The sequence below is a fragment of the Mugil cephalus genome, chromosome 22 (genome assembly GCF_022458985.1).
Source record: "Mugil cephalus isolate CIBA_MC_2020 chromosome 22, CIBA_Mcephalus_1.1, whole genome shotgun sequence".
Lineage (NCBI taxonomy): Eukaryota > Metazoa > Chordata > Actinopteri > Mugiliformes > Mugilidae > Mugil > Mugil cephalus.
Window position 1 is genome coordinate 632,531 of NC_061791.1, and position 24,350 is coordinate 656,880.

The window sequence follows — 24,350 nt, forward strand, 5'->3', positions numbered from 1 at the left end:
TTCTTTTAACTCTTCTGATTTGTATCACATTCTTGAGATGCCTTGTGTCGAGAATCTCCAAAATAAAATACAGAGTTTTATTCATAGTAATAAATATAATCTGCTACTTTGAGGTTTATTATCAAAAGTCAAATCTTGTTAATGTCATCATACTGACATCAGAACCATCATGAAGCCGCATCTCTCTGTATATTTTAATCTGAACAAATCAATGCCTAAAGGGTTTTTCTACAAACATCTGCAAAATACAGGAACCAAAACCTTCATGGTCATTTATGGCATCAATGTCATGTTTCCATCATCTGTGTAGAAACTCTCCTTTGAAACTATTGTACTTTTCTCTGAACTTTTAATTCTATTAAAAATAGTCGGAGACTCTGTGTTTAGACTAATTAGTCATTAACTAGAGAGTTAACATGTTAATACTTTGAGTGGAAACAGTCTTGTTAAATGGACGTTCGTGAAGTTTTATGAATTACTGGTTCTGTTCTTCATTATTTATTTATTTTTTTTTTTTTTACATATGTGGATCATGTAAAGAGGAAGGAAGACAGGGTTAACACATTTATTTCTGGATCAAACCAAAGGACAAACTGTCTTTAAGCCCTGGACCAGGGCTTTAACTCAGACTCTGTTTTACTGATGAATGTGAGTAGCAGCGATGAATTTAACTACAGCAACGAGTGGATTCTTTGTCTTCATTCTCTCTGTGTCAGGTACTGTACGTCTACATTAATATTTCTAGAAACACCTCATTAAAATCATCACATCTGTGCTTCATCAGCTCTGATGAAATAACTCCTATGCAACTGCATTTTGTTATAAACTAAACTAGCAGTCAATGAGTAGAGCTTAAAGATGAACCAGTCAGGTGTTTGTCAAGTGTGGTCCTAGTTTTAATAAAACCTCAGAGAGAAGAGACAAAACAGAGACTGAGTTCTGGGTCCAAGCACAGTTCAGACTAACTTGGGGCCACGTGTCACATTTTATGAATTTCAGAGACATTTAAATCTGACATTTAAATATGGTTCTAGTTTCTGATGTTCTCTGTGTTCCAGTGGTTCAGGGTCAGAATGGTTATGGAATAACTTACACTTCTACTCAGATCTGCGCTGTAAAAGGATCATCAGTGGAAATAATCTGCTCCTACACATACCCATACAGAGTAGATGGTGTTACTACGACTGTGGAGGAAAGAGTCTGGTTCAAAGGGTCTGATAAAGAACCTGATGATCTGACCACAGACTCCATGTATTCAGGTCGTGTGACGCTCAGTCATGATAAGAACATCAGCACTCTGAGAATCTCAGACCTGAGAGAGAGCGACTCAGCTCAGTACAAGTTCAGCTTCACAACAAACCAACCAGGAGGGAAATATACTGGTTCACCTGGAGTCAATCTGACTGTCACAGGTAAGATTTCATTCATATGATCAACATCTAGCAAACGCTACATGAACATGGCTGAGTGTCTGAATGTCTGTTGTGTTTCTGTTCTTCCTGCATGAAATCAGATCTCCAGGTGAAGGTATCTCGTAATGATCACGGGGTAGAGTTGAGTTGTCAAAGCAGATGTCTGATAGAGAAGAATCCTTCCTACATCTGGTACAAAAGTGGAAACCAAATGACCGGTGGAGGATTCAGTCGTTTTGAAGACAACAACTATGACAACAGTTATTCATGTGCATTTACAAGATATGAGGATCATCACTCTCCATTAATCTGTAAGTTTTTCCTCAGGTGGTGTTTTAATAGAAACTTACTTCACTTTAACTGTATATAGTTGTTAACATTGATTGGATATTAATGTCCTGTTCTTACTGTTAATCTGTACAACTCCACTTTCATGCTTGACCTGTCAGGTCTTCCAGGTAGTAAATACTGCAACAGAGTGAATTACATCAAGAGAAGAATCTGTTCCCCCAAAGGATCATCAGTGAACATTTCTTGTATTTACGCTACTAATAAAAACCCAGAGTCAAAGTTGTGGTTCAGTCGTGATCGTAGTCATCAGTGGAAGAATCCCTCACAGCCTGAGGACCTCAGTAAAGACTCTCAGTATTCAGGTCGTGTTCAAGTCCTAGAAACAACAGGAGGACGCTCCACTCTGAGAATCAGTGACCTGAGAGAGAGGGATTCATCTGAGTATCACTTCAAATTCACAACACAAGGGTTTGAATGGAGAAGTGTTTTACCAGGAATAACTGTGACTGTCACAGGTACTGATCAACACTAACTGTGTTTGTGGATGTATTTGTAGTTGGACTATTTCTTCTTCTTGACATTAACATTGTGTTGTCATGTGCAGCTCTGCAGGTGGAGGTGACCAGAATAATATCAGTCCATCAGTTTGATACTGAGGCAGAGCTCAAGTGTCTCAGCAGCTGCAGTCCAGCTGATCACGTTTCCTACGTCTGGTTCAAGAACAAACAGGAAATCAGCAAACAGCAACTTTCTACTGTTGCAGTCAACTTTTCTCCTGGAGACATCGTCTCCTGTGCTTTGAGAGGACATGAGGATCACCAGTCTCCTTCACTGTGTGAGTTTACTTCAACTTCATTCCTCAACAAAATGTTTTAAAAGAATTTAAAAAAAAAAGAAAAAAGAAAAAAAAGATCCAAGAATTCATCATGAAGATGCCCCCTCTGGTGAAAAACTGAGAAAATACATCAGGCAGCAGAAACCAGAGACAAAAAGCCATAGACACATAGAACATCAAAACCAAGTTACATGAACATCTGTGCAGCGTATGGACTGGAAGTCCCAGGTCCAGGTTTAGAGAATGATCAGTCATCAAAGGCTTGTTGTTGTTGGTTACAGACTGACATGACACTAAAACCATTGAAAGCTGCAGCACAGAAACACAATAGAGATAATCAAGACTTTGATTTATGATAAATAATCTTAATATTCTCTTTTACAGATCCTCCAAAGCTTCCTTCTGCATCAGTGACTCCTTCTGCTGAGATAGTGGAGTTCAGTTCAGTGACTGTGACCTGTAGCAGTGATGCTAACCCAGCAGCTAACTACAGCTGGTACAAGGACAAAACTCTGGTCAGTGAAGAACCACAGCTTGTCTTCAGCTCCATCCAGTCCTCTGACTCTGGAGAGTATCACTGTACAGCTGAGAACGTTCTGGGCACAAGATCATCTGAAAACATTCATATCAACGTCAAATGTGAGTTTGTCTTTGTTGAGTTTTTTCTTCCATGGGAAAGTTTCAACTTCTTCCTGATCACTGCTGTAAGAGCCACTAATATAAATTATAGTCAGTGAAACCCATTCATTGTTAACACTGAGTGATAGGACTCTATTAACTGGTAGTAAATATTTCCTATTAATCCTCCAGACACAGATAAAACAGCAGCTGTAGGAACGATCACTGCTGTTGTCCTGGCTGTCTCAGTCCTCGCTGTCTCAGTCCTCGCTGTCTTCCTGTGGATCAGGTGATCAGTTCTGTGGCTGTGATCACGTTCACTAATGCACCACTCCACCATCAAATGCTTCCATTCACTCTGTATATTTCTTTATTCTCGTATCCAGAAGAAGTAAGTGCTTCACTCAACAGTCTGACGGTGGAGAGAGACCTGGCAACACAGCACAGGTGAGAAGGTTCAAGAAATCCTGGATTTCAGTCTGAACTCATGTCTTAACCTACATGTTATCAGGAGATGGTGGCAAGAAATACTCATCATCACATTCACAACTCTTCTTTGACCTCCTGTCAGATCAATTCAACATTTAGTTCCACTCCAGTTGTGTTTGTCCTTTCAGCTGAACATGGTTCCAGTGTTGGACATCCCGTCCTCTGCAGCAGAACCACAGGATGACGTCCACTACAGCAGCATCTGCTTCCGGAGGGAGACAGATGTTGTTCATTCCAACAGAAGGAGAGATCAGAGTCAAACAGAGGAGGAAGAGGAGGACACTGTGTACACAACTGTGAGATTTAACTCTTCTAGTCGTTGCACAAGGTGAGAAACTGCTCCAAGGCTAAACAACTAAAGATAAATGTGGGTTTAGAAACTGACTGAATGGTTTATTTTCACTTCACAGAACAAGACGCCAAGAAAATGTGGAGGATCCATTTCTACTGTACAGCATCGTCAAGAAAAACTAAAGCTAAAAAATGTTCATTGGAATTCCAACATTAGATCATGTTCTGAGACTGATCTGAACAACACTCTGACCCAACAATAGAACCTGCTGTCCGTCTGAGGCCCAACAGAAGCCAAATGGATTTTCTATGTCATTCATCCTTCATGTTGCTTTCAATAATTATTTTACTTTAACCACTTCTTTTTTGCTTTTCAGTATTAATTGTAAATTAAATTCATGTGATTGACATTGAGTTGCATCAGTTACACAGTAGTGAGTCCAAGGGAAGACAGCAACCCTGACCCTAACTTCATGTATAATGATAGAAGAGATCATACAAGTTGTGGGGAAGGAACAGAAATGTAATCAAACAAAATAAATCTTGAAGCATCTCAGACAGCATGTTATGAGGAGTGACTCTAAATTTGTCAGTTTCATCTTTCATGCATTTTCGAGCCTCCATTCATTTGCATCAAGTTGCTAAAAACTCAAATATCTGACGTGACAGATGTTTTTGTTAGTTAATATTTTGTGATGACCAGAGTTCCTAGAGTCGTCTGTAAAACTCACTGTATCAGCATTGTGTCTCCTCTGTCAGCAGAAGTTGCCTCACTACAGTAGCTAGGAGAACATTTGCTGAACAGCTCGTTTGTTGAAGTTCACTGACGTGGAACGCTGCTGCTCCTGGTTTGAACACATGAACTCATGAATGAAATCAGACCGACACTGACCACTGAATAATCCACATGGTCCAACGTTACAAGCTATGCAGCAGTAACTCCAGCAGAACTAGTAGCACTGACTAAAGACAAAGACAAAACTGCATTTATACTGACAGTCTGTCTGCTTTTTCCACAATACAAGTCTTCACATCACATCACTGGAAGAATAGAGGTATGATAACATCACCTGGAAAACCTACTAACCACAAAGACTTCATTTTAGACTTACTGGCAGCAACACAACTGCATAAAAAAGTGTCAAATATATAGCACACACAAAACCAACTGATCCTGTCTCAACAGGAAACCACGAAGCAGATATAGAAGACAAATATGCCCCCTAGGAGTCAGCAGACCTTCTATAGCTAAAGCACAGACACCACACAGAGACCATCAAGTGGCCTGAAGGCAAACCACTCCTCCCAAACAGTTCATTTAAATATGCTGCTTTATTGAGCCATGGACCTTGTCATATTTCAACAGGAGGGATGGTAGCTATGATTCTGAAACTACTCTAAAAATGTTTCTGCTACCTGTGCTATATGTGCTAATCATAATCCACAAGATAATATGAGAAGTGACCACAGTTTTTCAAAATCACAATTCTCATTCTAACGGATTTATATGGACTTTATAGCATTAAATACATGTGATGGAAAGAAATACTCAGATACACCAGCTATGTAGGAGATGATGATGTTGTTCTCCTCCTCCCTGTCCTTTCTGGGATGTCTTTTCTTCTTGAGCCTTTCACAAATGTCCAGTCGAGATTCCCACCAGTTTCTCAGACCTGAAGAAGCAACTCGGATGAGCGGAGAAACGTTTTGAAGAAGTTCAACAAGACCAGATGCCTTTCTTAAATGCTGTTTGGATACACCATGACCTGGAAGACTGAGAATCTTCACAGACATCGATATTTGAGTTCAGTATTTCTGTGATGATAACAATATTGTGTGAAATCTTAGAGTTGTAAAGGAAGCAGCATCTCTCTATATATTTTAATCTTAACACTTCAGTGCATGAAGATTTTATCTACCAACGTCTGCAGGAAAAAGGAACAAAACCTTCATGGTCATTTATAGTGTCAGTGTGAAGTTTCCGTTCTGTGTTGTCACCAGCTCTCTGCTTTGAAACTATTGGAATTTTCTCTGAACTTTTCTTTCTATTAAAAACCATCTGAGACTCTGTGTTTGGACTAATTAGTCATTAAATAGAGAGTTAACATGTTAATACTTTGTTTGAACCAACACTGTTGTTAAATGAACGTTCTTTCATTCTTTCTACTTTGTGTTAAGTTCCGTTTCTGCGATGACTTTGTTCACGCGGATCATGTAAAGAGGAAGACAGGGTTAACACACTTATTTCTGGATTAAACTAGTGAACAAACTGTCTTTAAGACCTGGAACAGGAAATGTGTGTTGTCTTTAACTCAGACTCTGTTTTACTGATGAATGTGAGGAACAGCGATGAATTTAACTGCAGCAACGAGTGGATTCTTTGTCTTCATTCTCTCTGTGTCAGGTACTGTACGTCTACATTAATATTTTCTAGAAACACCTCATTAAAATCATCACATCTGTGCTTCATTGTAGTAGAAACCCTGCACACATTCACTTCTGTCTTCACGTCTTTAGAGGAAGACTGTGAGAGTTGGAACAAAGCTGTGTTCATGTTATATGAAATGAAGTCATTTATACTTTTACTCAACTGCAGCTTAGAATGAAATAACTTTTACTTGACATCTTATTCAAGGACATTTGTTATGAAGTAAACTAGCCAACACTAGATGAGTAGAGCTTAAAGATGAATTAACTGAGAGGAAATGAATCAACAAGTGTTTTTAAATCTGTTTTCATGGAAAAGTGTCACATGTGTCAATGAAACCTCAGAGACTTTTGTCCTGTTCTGGTTCACTCTGAATAATCTCAGTTTCTTTCAGATTAGAGTTGATTAGAGAACTTTAAGATGATGATAAATAACAGAGTCAGAGAGTTTCTCTCTCTGTAATCAGTCTATTTTATATCTGTAATCTCAGTATTGCTGTTAAAATACTTTTTAATGGTCACAGTGGTTTGACACTAGTCATGAGTTTCTATTGAGACTCTTTTACAACCACACTTCTACACTCTAAGAAATGAAATGTTGATTTTACTTAACTAAGTTATGTCAACTGGTCCCACAAAACTGTGTTGTTTAATCGGGAAAAGCAAATCACTATTAATTTGAAGAACACATATTAAGTAAATCTAACTTAATATTCTCACTTTCAAGCTACATGACATTATTATATTGCATAAACACAACAATATTATGTTGGATTTACTGACACCACATTAAGTTAACTTGATATCATTGAGTTCAAGGTTTATGTTGATGCAACAGCCTAGCTGTACTGGCTAAACCAAAAATTTAAATACAATTCAAGTTGCTTATTTTAACTTGAGCCTTTATTGTACTTGAAACATTAGGAAACCGTGGGATTATTTCACATAATGTGTATAATTCTGTATGTGTACAGTTAGATGACCGACTAACTCTTATTTTGACAAAAAACGGAAGTGTGAGAATCGCAGCGCGCGATTTTAGCGCCCCACCTTCACACCCCGGAGGACAGGTCAACATGGAGGAGAATAGAACGCAAATGGACATAAATGATAACGTAAGAAGGAAGAAAAATAAGAAGTATGATGCTACGTTTAAGCTCGGAGTTGTGAAATACAACTGTCATCACAATAATGGCCTGGTGCAGGTCTGTGTAAAAATAAATAAAGGCCTGCAGCGAATAGCCGCCTGTTTTTTTTTTAAACGCCTGGGGTATGCAAGTTTTACACTTCACAGTGGCACAAATATGTCAATGGCACACACCAAACTCATTTATTTGGAGAAAAAAAAAATGTCAGGGAAAAAAAAACACTTTTTCCTCCCCAATATAACTTTAAAAGATGTTTAACACAAAGCAGCATCTCCGTTAAAAACACATTAGCCACATTAGATGTTTTAAGCTAACGTTAGCAGTGACCGTTTTCCAAACTCTATCAAAAAATACGACCGAGGGGAAAAAAACTGAAAACACTTACTGTCAGGTTCACACTGTATTATCAAGGAAACGTTTGTTCTTACCAATCTTTTCGGGGAAGTCGACTTCATGGCATGACATTGCAGGCCAGTGTGGTTGCTTTGCTCCGTAGTTACTGCGCATGTCTGAGGACGTGTCTGCGCGTGCGTGTATGATTTAAGTGAGATGGTTGTGTTCGTTTTGATCTTCGGTGTTTTGTAACCTTGAAATCATTCATTATTATGTTATTCCAATGAGACCTTGTTCATTTTTATGTAAAAACTTAATAGTTTTAGTAGTTTTAACACAACAAAGTTATGCAATATGAACAACATCACTACTTAATTTCTTAGAGTGTAGTTGGGTTCATCTAAACTCTGATCTATGTCTGAACACTTTCAATAAACTACATCATAAATGAACAAACCACTGATCTTCATGTTCCTCATCTCCAGATAATAGACTGATGTGTTTAATGAATGAATCTGATTCTAGTTTCTGATGTTCTCTGTGTTCCAGTGGTTCAGGGTCAGAATGGTCATGGAGTGACTTACACTTCTACTCAGATCTGTGCTGTAAAAGGATCATCAGTGGAAATAATCTGCTCCTACACATACCCATACAGAGTGGATGGTGTTACTACGACTGTGGAGGAAAGAGTCTGGTTCAAAGGGTCTGATAAAGAACCTGATGATCTGACCACAGACTCCATGTATTCAGGTCGTGTGACGCTCAGTCATGATAAGAACATCAGCACTCTGAGAATCTCAGACCTGAGAGAGAGCGACTCAGCTCAGTACAAGTTCAGCTTCACAACAAACCAACCAGGAGGGAAATATACTGGTTCACCTGGAGTCACTCTGACTGTCACAGGTAAGATTTCATTCATATGATCAACATCTAGCAAACGCTACATGAACATGGCTGAGTGTCTGAATGTCTGTGGTTTCTGTTCTTCCTGCATGAAATCAGATCTCCAGGTGGGATCTCGTAATGATCACGGGTAGAGTTGAGTTGTCAAAGCAGATGTCTGATAGAGAAGATCCTTCCTACATGTACAAAGTGGAAACCAATGACCGTGGAGGTTCAGTCGTTTTGAAGACAACAACTATGACAACAGTTATCATGTCATTACAAGATATGAGGACACACTCCCATTAATCTGTAAGTTTTCCTCGTAGGGTTTAATAGACTTACTTCACTTAACTGTATATATGTTACATGATTGGATATTAATGTCCTGTTCTTACTGTAATCTGTACAACTCCACTTTCATCCTTGACCTTCAGGTCTCCAGGTATAAATACTGCACAAGTGAATTACACAAGAGAAGAATCTGTTCCCAAGGGATATCAGTGAACATTTCTGTATTCGCTTATAAACCCAGAGTCAAGTTGTGGTTCAGTCGTGATCGAGTCATCAGTGGAAGAACCCTCACAGCCTGAGACCTCAGTAAAGCTCTCATATTCAGGTCGTGTCAAGTCCTAGAAACAACAGGGACTCCACTCTGAGAATCAGTGACCTGAGGAAGAGTGGATTCATCGAGTATCACTTCAAATTCACAACACAAGGTTTGAATGGAGAAGTGTTTTACCAGAACACTGTGACTGTCAAGTACTGATCAACACTACTATTTTTGGATGTATTTAGTAGTTGACTATTTCTTGCTTCTGACATTAACGTTGTGTTGTCATGGCACTCTGCAGGTTGGAGGTGACCAGAATAATAATCAGTCCATCAGTTTGATTACTGAGGCAGAGCTCAAGTGTCTCAGCAGTTGCAGTCCAGCTAGATCACGTTTCCTACGTCTGGTTCAAGAACAAACAGGAAATCACAAACAGCAACTTCTACTGTACAAGTCAACTTTTCTCCTGGAGACAATCGTCCCGTGCTTTGAGAGGAACATGGGATCACAGTCTCCTTCAGTGTGTGAGTTTACTTTAACTTTATTTCCTCAACAAAATGTGTTTAGAAAATTTACATCAGGCAGCAGAAACCAGAGACAAAAAGCCAAGGCACATAGAACATCAAAACCAAGTATCATGAAACGTCTGTGCACGTTGACAGAAGTCCCGAGGTCCAGGTTTAGAGAATGATCAGTCATCAAAGGCTTTTTGATTGTTGGTTACTAGACTGACATGACACTAAAACCTTTGAAAAGCTGCAGCTCAGAAAACCAACAGAGATAAATCAAGACTTAAATTATGATAAATAACCTTAATATTCTCTTTTACAGATCCTCCAAAGTTCCTTCGTATCAGTGACTCCTTCCCTGCTGAGATAGTGATTCAGTGACTGAACTTTCATCACTAAATGGAGAGGTTTTTAGCTCAGTTTTACAAGTCAAAGTTCCTGTATCGTAGACTCAGTTATCTAACAGATGGTTCAGTCACTATGAGAGTAGTGTTACAAGTAAAATACAGTACATCAGATATAGAGAGTTCACGTTGCCACAATTTTGATCCAGTCTATCACAGATTAAGCCTCACTGATAATCACAGGAGAAATCCTGTGAGAACTTGCACATTAATCGTAGTTTGTCGCAGATTATCTGGTAATGTGAAGTGTTTACAGATCCCCTAAAATCTGAGTGATTATATTTGTAATTTCTAAATAATTCTGTTATAATTTATGTTTTGGGTTCCTCCAGATCCTCCAAAGCTTCCTTCTGTATCAGCGACTCCTTCTGCTGAGATAGTGGAGTTCAGTTCAGTGACTGTGAACTGTAGCAGTGATGCTAACCAGCAGCTAACTACACCTGGTACAAGAACCAAACCCTGGTCAGTGAAGAACCACAGCTTGTCTTCAGCTCCATCCAGTCCTCTGACTCTGGAGAGTATCACTGTACAGCTGAGAACGTTCTGGCACAAGATCATCTGAAAACATTCATATCAACGTCAAATGTGAGTTTGTCTTGCCTGAGTTCTTGGCTCTTTCACTATGGAGAGGTTTTAGCTCAGTTTTACAAAGTCAAAATGAGCCAGTTAAACAGAAATCTTCAGCATATAGAGATGTGTAAACTATCACGTTGCCACAATTTTGATCCAGTCTATCACAGATTAAGCCTCACTGATAATCACAGGAGAAATCCTGTGAGAACTTGCACATTAATCGTAGTTTGTCGCAGATTATCTGGTAATGTGAAGTGTTTACAGATCCCCTAAAATCTGAGTGATTATATTTGTAATTTCTAAATAATTCTGTTATAATTTATGTTTTTGGGTTCCTCCAGATCCTCCAAAGCTTCCTTCTGTATCAGCGACTCCTTCTGCTGAGATAGTGGAGTTCAGTTCAGTGACTGTGAACTGTAGCAGTGATGCTAACCCAGCAGCTAACTACACCTGGTACAAGAACCAAACCCTGGTCAGTGAAGAACCACAGCTTGTCTTCAGCTCCATCCAGTCCTCTGACTCTGGAGAGTATCACTGTACAGCTGAGAACGTTCTGGGCACAAGATCATCTGAAAACATTCATATCAACGTCAAATGTGAGTTTGTCTTGCCTGAGTTCTTGGCTCTTTCACTATGGAGAGGTTTTAGCTCAGTTTTACAAAGTCAAAATGAGCCAGTTAAACAGAAATCTTCAGCATATAGAGATGTGTAAACTATCACGTTGCCACAATTTTGATCCAGTCTATCACAGATTAAGCCTCACTGATAATCACAGGAGAAATCCTGTGAGAACTTGCACATTAATCGTAGTTTGTCTCAGATTATCTGGTAATGTGAAGTGTTTACAGATCCCCTAAAATCTGAGTGATTATATTTGTAATTTCTAAATAATTTTGTTATAATTTATGTTTTTGGGTTCCTCCAGATCCTCCAAAGCTTCCTTCTGTATCAGTGACTCCTTCTGCTGAGATAGTGGAGTTCAGTTCAGTGACTGTGAACTGTAGCAGTGATGCTAACCCAGCAGCTAACTACACCTGGTACAAGAACCAAACCCTGGTCAGTGAAGAACCACAGCTTGTCTTCAGCTCCATCCAGTCCTCTGACTCTGGAGAGTATCACTGTACAGCTGAGAACGTTCTGGGCACAAGATCATCTGAAAACATTCATATCAACGTCAAATGTGAGTTTGTCTTTGTTGAGTTTTTTCTTCCATGGGAAAGTTTCTACTTCTTCCTGATCACTGATCAAACCCATTCACTATCAACACTGAGTGATAGGACTCTATTAACTGGTAGTAAATATTTCCTATTAATCCTCCAGACACAGATAAAACTGCAGCTGTAGGAACGATCACTGCTGTTGTCCTGGCTGTCTCAGTCCTCGCTGTCTCAGTCCTCGCTGTCTTCCTGTGGATCAGGTGATCAGTTCTGTGGCTGTGATCATGTTCACTAATGCACCACTCCACCATCAAATGCTTCCATTCACTCTGTATATTTCTTTATTCTCGTATCCAGAAGAAGTAAGTGCTTCACTCAACAGTCTGACGGTGGAGAGAGACCTGGCAACACAGCACAGGTGAGAAGGTTCAAGAAATCCTGGATTTCAGTCTGAACTCACGTCTTAACCTACATGTTATCAGGAGATGGTGGCAAGAAATACTCATCATCACATTCACAACTCTTCTTTGACCTCCTGTCAGATCAATTCAACATTTAGTTCCACTCCAGTTGTGTTTGTCCTTTCAGCTGAACATGGTTCCAGTGTTGGACATCCCGTCCTCTGCAGCAGAACCACAGGATGACGTCAACTACAGCAGCATCTGCTTCCAGAGGCAGACAGATGTTGTTCACTCCAACAGAAGGAGAGATCAGAGTCAAACAGAGGAGGAAGAGGAGGACACTGTGTACACAACTGTGAGATTTAACTCTTCTAGTCGTTGCACAAGGTGAGAAACTGCTCCAAGGCTAAACAACTAAAGATAAATGTGGGTTTAGAAACTGACTGAATGGTTCATTTTCACTTCACAGAACAAGACGCCAAGAAAATGTGGAGGATCCGTTTCTACTGTACAGCACCGTCAAGAAAAACTAAAGCTAAAAAATGTTCATTGGAATTCCAACATTAGATCATGTTCTGAGACTGATCTGAACAACACTCTGACCCAACAATAGAACCTGCTGTCCGTCTGAGGCCCAACAGAAGCCAAATGGATTTTCTATGTCATTCATCCTTCATGTTGCTTTCAATAATTATTTTACTTTAACCACTTCTTTTTTGCTTTTCAGTATTAATTGTAAATTAAATTCATGTGATTGACATTGAGTTGCATCAGTTACACAGTAGTGAGTCCAAGGGAAGACAGCAACCCTGACCCTAACTTCATGTATAATGATAGAAGAGATCATACAAGTTGTGGGGAAGGAACAGAAATGTAATCAAACAAAATAAATCTTGAAGCATCTCAGACAGCATGTTATGAGGAGTGACTCTAGATTTGTCAGTTTCATCTTTCATGCATTTTCGAGCCTCCATTCATTTGCATCAAGTTGCTAAAAACTCAAATATCTGACGTGACAGATGTTTTTGTTAGTTAATATTTTGAGATGACCAGAGTTCCTAGAGTCGTCTGTAAAACTCACCGTATCAGCATTGTGTCTCCTCTGTCAGCAGAAGTTGCCTCACTACAGTAGCTAGGAGAACATTTGCTGAACAGCTCGTTTGTTGAAGTTCACTGACGTGGATCTCTGCTGCTCCTGGTTTGAAGACATGAACTCATGAATGAAATCAGACCGACACTGACCACTGAAAGAATCCACATGATCCAACGTTACAAGCTATGCAGCAGTAACACCAGCAGAACTAGTAGCACTGACTAAAGACAAAGACAAAACTGCATTTATACTGACAGTCTGTCTGCTTTTTCCACAATACAAGTCTTCACATCACATCACTGGAAAAATAGAGGTATGATAACATCACCTGGAAAACCTACTAACCACAAAGACTTCATTTTAGACTTACTGGCAGCAACACAACTGCATAAAAAAGTGTCAAATATATAGCAAACACAAAACCAACTGATCCTGTCTCAACAGGAAACCACGAAGCAGATGTAGAAGACAAATATGCCCCCTAGTGGTCAGCAGACCTTCTATAGCTAAAGCACAGACACCACACAGAGGCCATCAAGTGGCCTGAAGGCAAACCACTCCTCCCAAACAGTTCATTTAAATATGCTGCTTTATTGAGCCATGGACCTTGTCATATTTCAACAGGAGGGATGGTAGCTATGATTCTGAAACTACTCTAAAAATGTTTCTGCTACCTGTGCTATATGTGCTAATCATAATCCACAAGATAATATGAGAAGTGACCACAGTTTTTCAAAATCACAATTCTCATTCTAACGGATTTATATGGACTTTATAGCATTAAATACATGTGATGGAAAGAAATACTCAGATACACCAGCTATGTAGGAGATGATGATGTTGTTCTCCTCCTCCCTGTCCTTTCTGGGATGTCTTTTCTTCTTGAGCCTTTCACAAATGTCCAGTCGAGATTCCCACCAGTCTCTCAGAACTGAAGAAGCAACTCGGATGAGCGGAGAAACGTTTTGAAGAAGTTCAACAAGACCAGATGCCTTTCTTAAATGCTGTTTGGATACACCATGACCTGGAAGACTGAGAATCTTCACAGACATCGATATTTGAGTTCAGTATTTCTGTGATGATAACAATATTGTGTGAAATCTTAGAGTTGTAAAGGAAGCAGCACCTCTCTATATATTTTAATCTTAACACTTCAGTGCATGAAGATTTTATCTACAAACGTTTGCAGGACAAAGGAACAAAACCTTCATGGTCATTTATAGTGTCAGTGTGAAGTTTCAGTTCTGTGTTGTCACCAGCTCTCTGCTTTGAAACTATTGGAATTTTCTCTGAACTTTTCTTTCTATTAAAAACCATCTGAGACTCTGTGTTTGGACTAACTAGTCATTAAATAGAGAGTTAACATGTTAATACTTTGTTTGAACCAACACTGTTGTTAAATGAACGTTCTTTGATTCTTTCTACTTTGTGTTAAGTTCCGTTTCTGCGATGACTTTGTTCACGTGGATCATGTAAAGAGGAAGACAGGGTTAACACATTTATTTCTGGATTAAACTAATGAACAAACTATCTTTAAGACCTGGAACAGGAAATGTGTGTTGTCTTTAACTCAGACTCTGTTTTACTGATGAATGTGAGGAACAGCGATGAATTTAACTGCAGCAACGAGTGGATTCTTTGTCTTCATTCTCTCTGTGTCAGGTACTGTACGTCTACATTAATATTTTCTAGAAACACCTCATTAAAATCATCACATCTGTGCTTCATTGTAGTAGAAACCCTGCACACATTCACTTCTGTCTTCACGTCTTTAGAGGAAGACTGAGAGTTGGAACAAAGCTGTGTTCATGTTAAATGAAATGAAGTCATTTATACTTTTACTCAACTGCAGCTTAGAATGAAATAACTTTTACTTGACATCTTATTCAAGGACATTTGTTATGAAGTAAACTAGCCAACACTAGATGAGTAGAGCTTAAAGATGAATTAACTGAGAGGAAATGAATCAACAAGTGTTTTTAAATCTGTTTTCATGGAAAAGTGTCACATGTGTCAATGAAACCTCAGAGACTTTTGTCCTGCTCTGGTTCACTCTGAATAATCTCAGTTTCTTTCAGATTAGAGTTGATTAGAGAACTTTAAGATGATGATAAATAACAGAGTCAGAGAGTTTCTCTCTCTGTAATCAGTCTATTTTATATCTGTAATCTCAGTATTGCTGTTAAAATACTTTTTAATGGTCACAGTGGTTTGACACTAGTCATGAGTTTCTATTGAGACTCTTCTACAACCGCACTTCTACACTCTAAGAAATGAAATGTTGATTTTACTTAACTAAGTTATGTCAACTGGTCCCACAAAACTGTGTTGTTTAATCGGGAAAAGCAAATCACTATTAATTTGAAGAACACATATTAAGTAAATCTAACTTAATATTCTCACTTTCAAGCTACATGACATTATTATATTGCATAAACACAACAATATTATGTTGGATTTACTGACACCACATTAAGTTAACTTGATATCATTGAGTTCAAGGTTTATGTTGATGCAACAGCCTAGCTGTACTGGCTAAACCAAAAATTTAAATACAATTCAAGTTGCTTATTTTCACTTGAGCCTTTATTGTACTTTAAACATTAGGAAACCGTGGGATTATTTCACATAATGTGTATAATTCTGTATGTGTACAGTAGATGACCGACTAACTCTTATTTTGACAAAAAACAGAAGTGTGAGAATCGCAGCGCGCGATTTTAGCGCCCCACCTTCACACCCCGGAGGACAGGTCAACATGGAGGAGAATAGAACGCAAATGGACATAAATGATAATGTAAGAAGGAAGAAAAATAAGAAGTATGATGCTACGTTTAAGCTCGGAGTTGTGAAATACAACTGTCATCACAATAATGGCCTGGTGCAGGTCTGTGTAAAAATAAATAAAGGCCTGCAGCGAATAGCCGCCTGTTTTTTTTTTAAACGCCTGGGGTATGCAAGTTTTACACTTCACAGTGGCACAAATATGTCAATGGCACACACCAAACTCATTTATTTGGAGAAAAAAAAATGTCAGGGAAAAAAAAACACTTTTTCCTCCCCAATATAACTTTAAAAGATGTTTAACACAAAGCAGCATCTCCGTTAAAAACACACTAGCCACATTAGATGTTTTAAGCTAACGTTAGCAGTGACCGTTTTCCAAACTCTATCAAAAAATACGACCGAGGGGAAAAAAACTGAAAACACTTACTGTCAGGTTCACACTGTATTATCAAGGAAACGTTTGTTCTTACCAATCTTTTCGGGGAAGTCGGCTTCATGGCATGACATTGCAGGCCAGTGTGGTTGCTTTGCTCCGTAGTTACTGCGCATGTCTGAGGACGTGTCTGCGCGTGCGTGTATGATTTAAGTGAGATGGTTGTGTTCGTTTTGATCTTCGGTGTTTTGTAACCTTGAAATCATTCATTATTATGTTATTCCAATGAGACCTTGTTCATTTTTTATGTAAAAACGTAATAGTTTTAGTAGTTTTAACACAACAAAGTTATGCAATATGAACAACATCACTACTTAATTTCTTAGAGTGTAGTTGGGTTCATCTAAACTCTGATCTATGTCTGAACACTTTCAATAAACTACATCATAAATGAACAAACCACTGATCTTCATGTTCCTCATCTCCAGATAATAGACTGATGTGTTTAATGAATGAATCTGATTCTAGTTTCTGATGTTCTCTGTGTTCCAGTGGTTCAGGGTCAGAATGGTCATGGAGTGACTTACACTTCTACTCAGATCTGTGCTGTAAAAGGATCATCAGTGGAAATAATCTGCTCCTACACATACCCATACAGAGTAGATGGTGTTACTACGACTGTGGAGGAAAGAGTCTGGTTAAAAGGGTCTGATAAAGAACCTGATGATCTGACCACAGACTCCATGTATTCAGGTCGTGTGACGCTCAGTCATGATAAGAACATCAGCACTCTGAGAATCTCAGACCTGAGAGAGAGTGACTCAGCTCAGTACAAGTTCAGCTTCACAACAAACCAACCAGGAGGGAAATATACTGGTTCACCTGGAGTCAATCTGACTGTCACAGGTAAGATTTCATTCATGTGATCAACATCTAGCAAACGCTACATGAACATGGCTGAGTGTCTGAATGTCTGTTGTGTTTCTGTTCTTCCTGCATGAAATCAGATCTCCAGGTGAAGGTATCTCGTAATGATCACGGGGTAGAGTTGAGTTGTCAAAGCAGATGTCTGATAGAGAAGAATCCTTCCTACATCTGGTACAAAAGTGGAAACCAAATGACCGGTGGAGGATTCAGTCGTTTTGAAGTCAACAATTATAACAACAGTTATTCATGTGCATTTACAAGATATGAGGATCATCACTCTCCATTAATCTGTAAGTTTTTCCTCAGGTGGTGTTTTAATAGAAACTTACTTCACTTTAACTGTATATAATTGTTAACATGGATTGGATATTAATGTCCTGTTCTTACTGTTAATCTGTACAACTCCACTTTCATCCTTGACCTGTCAGGTCTTCCAGGTAGTAAATACTGCAACAGAGTGAATTACATCAAGAGAAGAATCTGTTCCCCCAAAGGATCATCAGTGAACATTTCTTGTATTTACGCTACTAATAAAAACCCAGAGTCAAAGTTGTGGTTCAGTCGTGATCGTAGTCATCAGTGGAAGAATCCCTCACAGCCTGAGGACCTCAGTGAAGACCCTCAGTATTCAGGTCGTGTTCAAGTCCTAGAAACAACAGGAGGAAGCTCCACTCTGAGAATCAGTGACCTGAGAGAGAGTGATTCATCTGAGTATCACTTCAAATTCACAACACAAGGGTTTGAATGGAGAAGTGTTTTACCAGGAACAACTGTGACTGTCACAGGTACTGATCAACACTAACTGTGTTTGTGGATGTATTTGTAGTTGGACTATTTCTTCTTCTGACATTAACATTGTGTTGTCATGTGCAGCTCTGCAGGTGGAGGTGACCAGAATAATATCAGTCCATCAGTTTGATACTGAGGCAGAGCTCAAGTGTCTCAGCAGCTGCAGTCCAGCTGATCACGTTTCCTACGTCTGGTTCAAGAACAAACAGGAAATCAGCAAACAGCAACTTTCTACTGTTGCAGTCAACTTTTCTCCTGGAGACATCGTCTCCTGTGCTTTGAGAGGACATGAGGATCACCAGTCTCCTTCAGTGTGTGAGTTTACTTTAACTTTATTCCTCAACAAAATGTCTTAAAAGAATGAAAAAAAAAAGAAAAAAGAAAAAAAGATCCAAGAATTCATCATGAAGATGCCCCCTCTGGTGAAAAACTGAGAAAATACATCAGGCAGCAGAAACCAGAGACAAAAAGCCACAGACACATAGAACATCAAAACCAAGCCACGTGAACATCTGTGCAGCGTATGGACTAGAAGTCCCAGGTCCAGGTTTAGAGAATGATCAGTCATCAAAGGCTTGTTGTTGTTGGTTACAGACTGACATGACACTAAAACCTTTGAAAGCTGCAGCTCAGAAACACAACAGATAGATAATCAAGACTTTGATTTATGATAAATAATGTTAATATTCTCTTTTACAGATCGTCCAAAGCTTCCTTCCGTATCAGTGACTCCTTCTGCTGAGATAATGGAGTTCAGTTCAGTGACTGTGACCTGTAGCAGTGATGCTAACCCAGCAGCTAACTACACCTGGTACAAGGACAAAACTCTGGTCGGTGAAGAACCACAGCTTGTCTTCAGCTCCATCCAGTCCTCTGACTCTGGAGAGTATCACTGTACAGCTGAGAACGTTCTGGGCACAAGATCATCTGAAAACATTCATATCAACGTCAAATGTGAGTTTGTCTTTGTTGAGTTTTTTCTTCCATGGGAAAGTTTCAACTTCTTCCTGATCACTGATCAAACCCATTCACTATCAACACTGAGTGATAGGACTCTATTAACTGGTAGTAAATATTTCCTATTAATCCTCCAGACACAGATAAAACAGCAGCTGTAGGAACGATCACTGCTGTTGTCCTCGCTGTCTCAGTCCTCGCTGTCTTCCTGTGGATCAGGTTATCAGTTCTGTGGCTGTGATCACGTTCACTAATGCACCACTTCACCATCAAATGCTTCCATTCACTCTGTATACAGTGGGGGAAATAAGTATTTGATCCCCTGCTGAATTTGTAAGTTTGCCCACTTCCATAGAAATAATCAGACTCTGGTTTTTATGGTTGTTTACTGGTTATGGGTATAGACAGAATATCAATCGAAAATGCATAAAAAACACACAATCTAAAAGTTATAAATTGTTATTTATTTTATTAAGGGAAATAAGTATTTGATCCCCAACAATTCACTTAGAATTCAGGCTCCTACAGATTGGCTGGTGCGCATGTGGCACACAGCTATGCTCAGTCAACTAATTACCAATACTCCTGATCTTAACTCGTCATGTATATAAAGCACACCTGCTCTAAGAATCAGTTTCTTACATTCCAACTTCTACAGCACCATGGGCAAGACCAAAGAGCTGTCAAAAGATGTCAGGGACAAGATTGTAGACCTGCACAAGGCTGGTATAGGTTACAAAACCATCAGCAAAAGGCTTGGTGAGAAGGTGACAACTATTGGTGCCATTATTCGCAAGTGGAAGACCCATAAAAGGACCATCAACTGTCCTCGGTCTGGAGCTCCCCGCAAAATCTCGCCTCATGGAGTGAGGATGATGATGAGAAAGGTGAGGGAGCAGCCTAAAACAACACGGCAGGAGCTTGTTAATGATGTGGAAGCAGTTGGGACCTCCGTCACCAAGAAAACAGTTGGCAACACACTGCGCCATTATGGATTGAACTCTTGCAGTGCCCGCAAGGTCCCCCTGCTCAAGAAGGCACATGTACAGGCCCGCCTTAAGTTTGCCAGTGAACATCTAAATGACTCAGAGAAGGCTTGGGAGAAAGTGCTGTGGTCTGACGAAACCAAAGTTGAGCTATTTGGCATTAACTCGACCCGCCGTGTTTGGAGGATGAAAAAACGTGAGTATGACCCAAAGAACACCATACCCACGGTTAAGCATGGAGGTGGAAACATCATGTTTTGGGGCTGTTTTTCAGCAAAGGGTACAGGGCAACTTCACCGCATTATGGGGCCAATGAATGCAGCCATGTACTGTAACATCTTGGACAAAAACCTTCTTTCCTCAGCAAGAACACTGAAGATGCCTCGTGGGTGGGTTTTCCAACATGACAATGACCCAAAACATACTGCCAGGACAACAAAGGAGTGGCTCAAGAAGAAGCATATTAAGGTCATGGAGTGGCCTAGTCAGTCTCCAGACCTTAACCCGATCGAAAACCTGTGGAGGGAGCTGAAGCTCCGAGTTTCCAAGAGGCAGCCAAGAAACTTGAAGGATTTAGAGACTGTCTGTAAAGATGAATGGGCCAAAATCCCTCCTGCGCTGTGTGCAAACCTGGTGACCAACTACAAGAAACGTCTCATCGCTGTGCTTGCCAACAAAGGTTTCTCTACAAAGTACTGACTTGTGTTGTGCTTGGGGATCAAATACTTATTTCCCTTAATAAAATACATAACAATTTATAACTTTTAGATTGTGTGTTTTTTATGCATTTTCGACTGATATTCTGTCTATACCCATAACCAGTAAACAACCATAAAAACCAGAGTCTGATCATTTCTATGGAAGTGGGCAAACTTACAAATTCAGCAGGGGATCAAATACTTATTTCCCCCACTGTATTTCTTTATTCTCGTATCCAGAAGAAGTAAGTGCTTCACTCAACAGTCTGACGGTGGAGAGAGACCTGGCAACACAGCACAGGTGAGAAGGTTCAAGAAATCCTGGATTTCAGTCTGAACTCACGTCTTAACCTACATGTTATCAGGAGATGGTGGCAAGAAATACTCATCATCACATTCACAACTCTTCTTTGACCTCCTGTCAGATCAATTCAACATTTAGTTCCACTCCAGTTGTGTTTGTCCTTTCAGCTGAACATGGTTCCAGTGTTGGACATCCCGTCCTCTGCAGCAGAACCACAGGATGACGTCCAGTACAGCAGCATCTGCTTCCAGAGGGAGACAGATGTTGTTCACTCCAACAGAAGGAGAGATCAGAGTCAAACAGAGGAGGAAGAGGAGGACACTCTGTACATAACTATGAGATCTAACTCTTCTAATCGTTGCACAAGGTGAGAAACTGCTACAAGACTAAACAACTAAAGATAAATGTGGGTTTAGAAACTGACTGAATGGTTTATTTTCACTTCACAGAACAAGACGCCAAGAAAATGTGGAGGATCTGTTTCTACTGTATGTTCACTCCAACAGAAGGAGAGATCAGAGTCAAACAGAGGAGGAAGAGAAGGACACTGAATACACAACTATGAGATTTAACTCTTCTAGTCATTGCACGGGGTGAGAAACTGCTCCAAGACTAAACAACTAAAGATTAATGTGGGTTTAGAAACTGACTGGATGGTTTATTTTCACTTCACAGAACAAGACGCCAAGAAAATGTGGAGGATCCGTTTGCACTGTACAGCACCGTCAAGAAAAACTAAAAGAACTACTTTCAAGATCTGTCTTGTATAAATATTCTTATGTAAATGAAACATCTCAGATTTCAGGTTGATAGAAAGTTGACTAAATGTTGTATAATTGTGGTTTTACAGTTTGAAATGTTTGTGTTGATGCTTCTTGGTTAAATCACTTTTTCTCTTTGCTTTCATTTCAAGTTTACAAATAATTTACTCGCATTAAAATTCATTCAGCTTCAGTTCATTTTCACACAAATTTCTGCTTTAATCAAACACATATTTGTAATCTGTATTTTAGTTATGTTCATATTGTCCACTGGTTGAATTATTTACATCTTGCTGTTGACTGTTAATGAACTTAAAAGCAAAATAATATTGTTGTCATGTGCTTTTATTTTCCAGTGAATGATGTCTTCAAATTCACGAACTGTTGCCGCCAGGATTTGTCATTTATCAGTGGTTAAATAAAATTAAATTTCTCAAACTCAAGTTTGATTCAATTTTGAATTAAAATGAATTGACTTAGTTGAGAAATCATAGAATAATTCAAACAATCAGTGAGAGTCTTTGCTTCATCAACAGGAAACAGCAGATGTATTCAGCTACGTTTAGTTCGTAGACTTTGTCCTTTAAGGAATGAACCCGTTAGAGCAGGGGCGTCAAACTCATTTAAGTTTAGGGTCCACATCCAGCCCAATTTAATTTCAAATGGGACCAGTAAGATAATAATAATAATAACCTATAAGTAACAATAACAACTACAGATTTTTCAATTTCTTTTAGTGCAAACACGAACAATTAAAATAGAAGAATGTAATTCCTCACCTGTACACTTGTAAAACTTTATTCCATGTCCACCTGTTGAGTGTGAGCCTCATCTTCACTATAAATGAGACGGATGTCTTCACCATTGCAGAGATGGTGCTGCATCGACTGCCATCACAACTGGGGTTCAAATTTGGCAATTTTATTAAGTCGCACCATTTACCCATTGCAGGGCTTGTTGTATGAAAGCTTAGTGTTTGTATTTGATATATTGAGTTTATGAGTATATAAGTGTGTGTGTGTGCATGTTTTTATTATAACTACACACAGCAACTGCCAGCATTGTAAAATGCATTGTTATTTAGTGTCATTTATAATGGAAGTCAATGCAACAAAAACAGCCCAAGAGGGATTTTTTATAGAAAATCTGATGCTGCACAAAAACAAAATACGCATAAAAGTCAATAATGTTACTGAGTCTGCTCATGATCGATTAGTCATGTCTGTTGAATCCAGCAGAGGGGGCTCTCGGTCATGATACATGCTCACTAGTGATGGGCAGAGAGAAACTGAAATATTGGTACCTCAGATACCAGGTCTTTATGCTCTAAACCCGATTCTCAAATAGAAAATATCAGTTCTTTTGATTATTCAGTCTTTTGCAATAATGAATAATCATTAAGAGGAGCAAAGTGGAAAGTAACTACAATACTGAATTGCGAAACACAAACCTTGTGAAACCACAACACAGAATATGAGGCATTAATGAGGACTGTCACAGTTATGATGGTTTAGCTTTTCATTTGTATTAGTGGTCCGGTTTTCACATATTTTGTATGACCGTGTCCTCTGTCGTATTAGCTCGGTCATATAGTACATGAGGCGCCTACAACAGGACACCGAGTTCACTTTTAACTATAAACATGAAGTCACGTCGGTATCGCCGATATCAGCCTCACTGCTACGGTCTCGAACCTCACTCATAGCTCAGTACGATGAAAAAAAATATTCATTCAACATGAAATACATTGATGTTATTTTCGTGTTTTCTGTCGCTTATGTTCGGAGCTCAGCTCTCAGTGTGAAGTGTGTGGCTCTTAAAAGAGCCGTTGTGTTTATATGAACCGGACCGAGGTGAGTCTAAGCCCGTTCCCCGCGGATGCGGCGGGCCAGCTGGATGTCTTTGGGCATGATGGTGACCCTCTTGGCGTGGATGGCGCACAGGTTGGTGTCCTCGAAGAGCCCGACCAGGTAAGCCTCGCTGGCCTCCTGCAGAGCCATGACGGCGGAGCTCTGGAAGCGCAGGTCGGTCTTGAAGTCCTGGGCGATTTCACGGACCAGGCGCTGGAAGGGCAGTTTGCGGATCAGCAGCTCAGTGGATTTCTGGTAGCGGCGGATCTCCCTCAGAGCCACGGTACCGGGCCTGTAACGGTGAGGCTTCTTCACGCCGCCGGTGGCCGGGGCGCTCTTACGGGCAGCCTTGGTGGCCAGCTGCTTCCTGGGAGCCTTTCCTCCGGTGGATTTGCGGGCGGTCTGCTTGGTTCTTGCCATGGTTTGAAATTTCGTTCGACGAGAAAAACGAATATGAGAAACGTGCCGCAGCCCACGTCCTTTATAGGACGCGGCGGAGCGA

At 39.7% G+C, this 24,350-nt stretch overlaps 4 protein-coding genes and 1 long non-coding RNA gene across 6 annotated transcripts; 4 read left to right on the forward strand and 1 right to left on the reverse strand.

Moving 5' to 3' along the window:
• The first annotated feature begins 1,129 nt into the window (after positions 1-1,129).
• On the forward strand, positions 1,130-2,965 carry LOC125000403. The gene is made up of 5 exons (XM_047575951.1): positions 1,130-1,412; positions 1,514-1,723; positions 1,862-2,218; positions 2,308-2,536; positions 2,923-2,965. The coding sequence occupies exons 1-5, from the start codon at positions 1,250-1,252 to the stop codon at positions 2,963-2,965; spliced, it is 1,002 nt and encodes a 333-aa protein (XP_047431907.1). The 5' UTR covers positions 1,130-1,249.
• Positions 2,966-2,999: 34 nt separating this feature from the next.
• Positions 3,000-4,487, forward strand: LOC125000030. 2 transcript variants are annotated; one of them, XR_007111261.1, is made up of 4 exons: positions 3,000-3,177; positions 3,349-3,603; positions 3,774-3,973; positions 4,056-4,487. It is a non-coding gene; the product is annotated as an uncharacterized LOC125000030 (long non-coding RNA). The 2 variants fall into 2 exon arrangements; XR_007111260.1 differs by lacking the exon at positions 3,000-3,177 and having other exon boundaries at positions 3,203-3,445; positions 3,543-3,603.
• Positions 4,488-6,225: 1,738 nt separating this feature from the next.
• Positions 6,226-13,224, forward strand: LOC125000404 (junctional adhesion molecule A-like). Its single transcript, XM_047575952.1, has 9 exons — positions 6,226-6,340; positions 8,394-8,747; positions 10,730-10,777; positions 11,107-11,361; positions 11,691-11,945; positions 12,086-12,182; positions 12,280-12,340; positions 12,511-12,710; positions 12,793-13,224. Exons 1-9 carry the CDS (start codon positions 6,286-6,288, stop codon positions 12,854-12,856), a joined length of 1,389 nt encoding a protein of 462 aa, XP_047431908.1. The 5' UTR covers positions 6,226-6,285; the 3' UTR covers positions 12,857-13,224.
• A 4,636-nt stretch (positions 13,225-17,860) lies between these two features.
• On the forward strand, positions 17,861-19,498 carry LOC125000405 (carcinoembryonic antigen-related cell adhesion molecule 1-like). Its single transcript, XM_047575953.1, has 5 exons — positions 17,861-17,877; positions 18,077-18,288; positions 18,377-18,607; positions 18,992-19,246; positions 19,387-19,498. Exons 1-5 carry the CDS (start codon positions 17,861-17,863, stop codon positions 19,488-19,490), a joined length of 819 nt encoding a protein of 272 aa, XP_047431909.1. The 3' UTR covers positions 19,491-19,498.
• Positions 19,499-21,278: 1,780 nt separating this feature from the next.
• On the reverse strand, positions 21,279-24,283 carry LOC125000022 (histone H3). Its single transcript, XM_047575344.1, has one exon. The coding sequence runs from the start codon at positions 24,266-24,268 to the stop codon at positions 23,858-23,860; it is 411 nt and encodes a 136-aa protein (XP_047431300.1). The 5' UTR covers positions 24,269-24,283; the 3' UTR covers positions 21,279-23,857.
• Between the last annotated feature and the right edge of the window lie 67 nt (positions 24,284-24,350).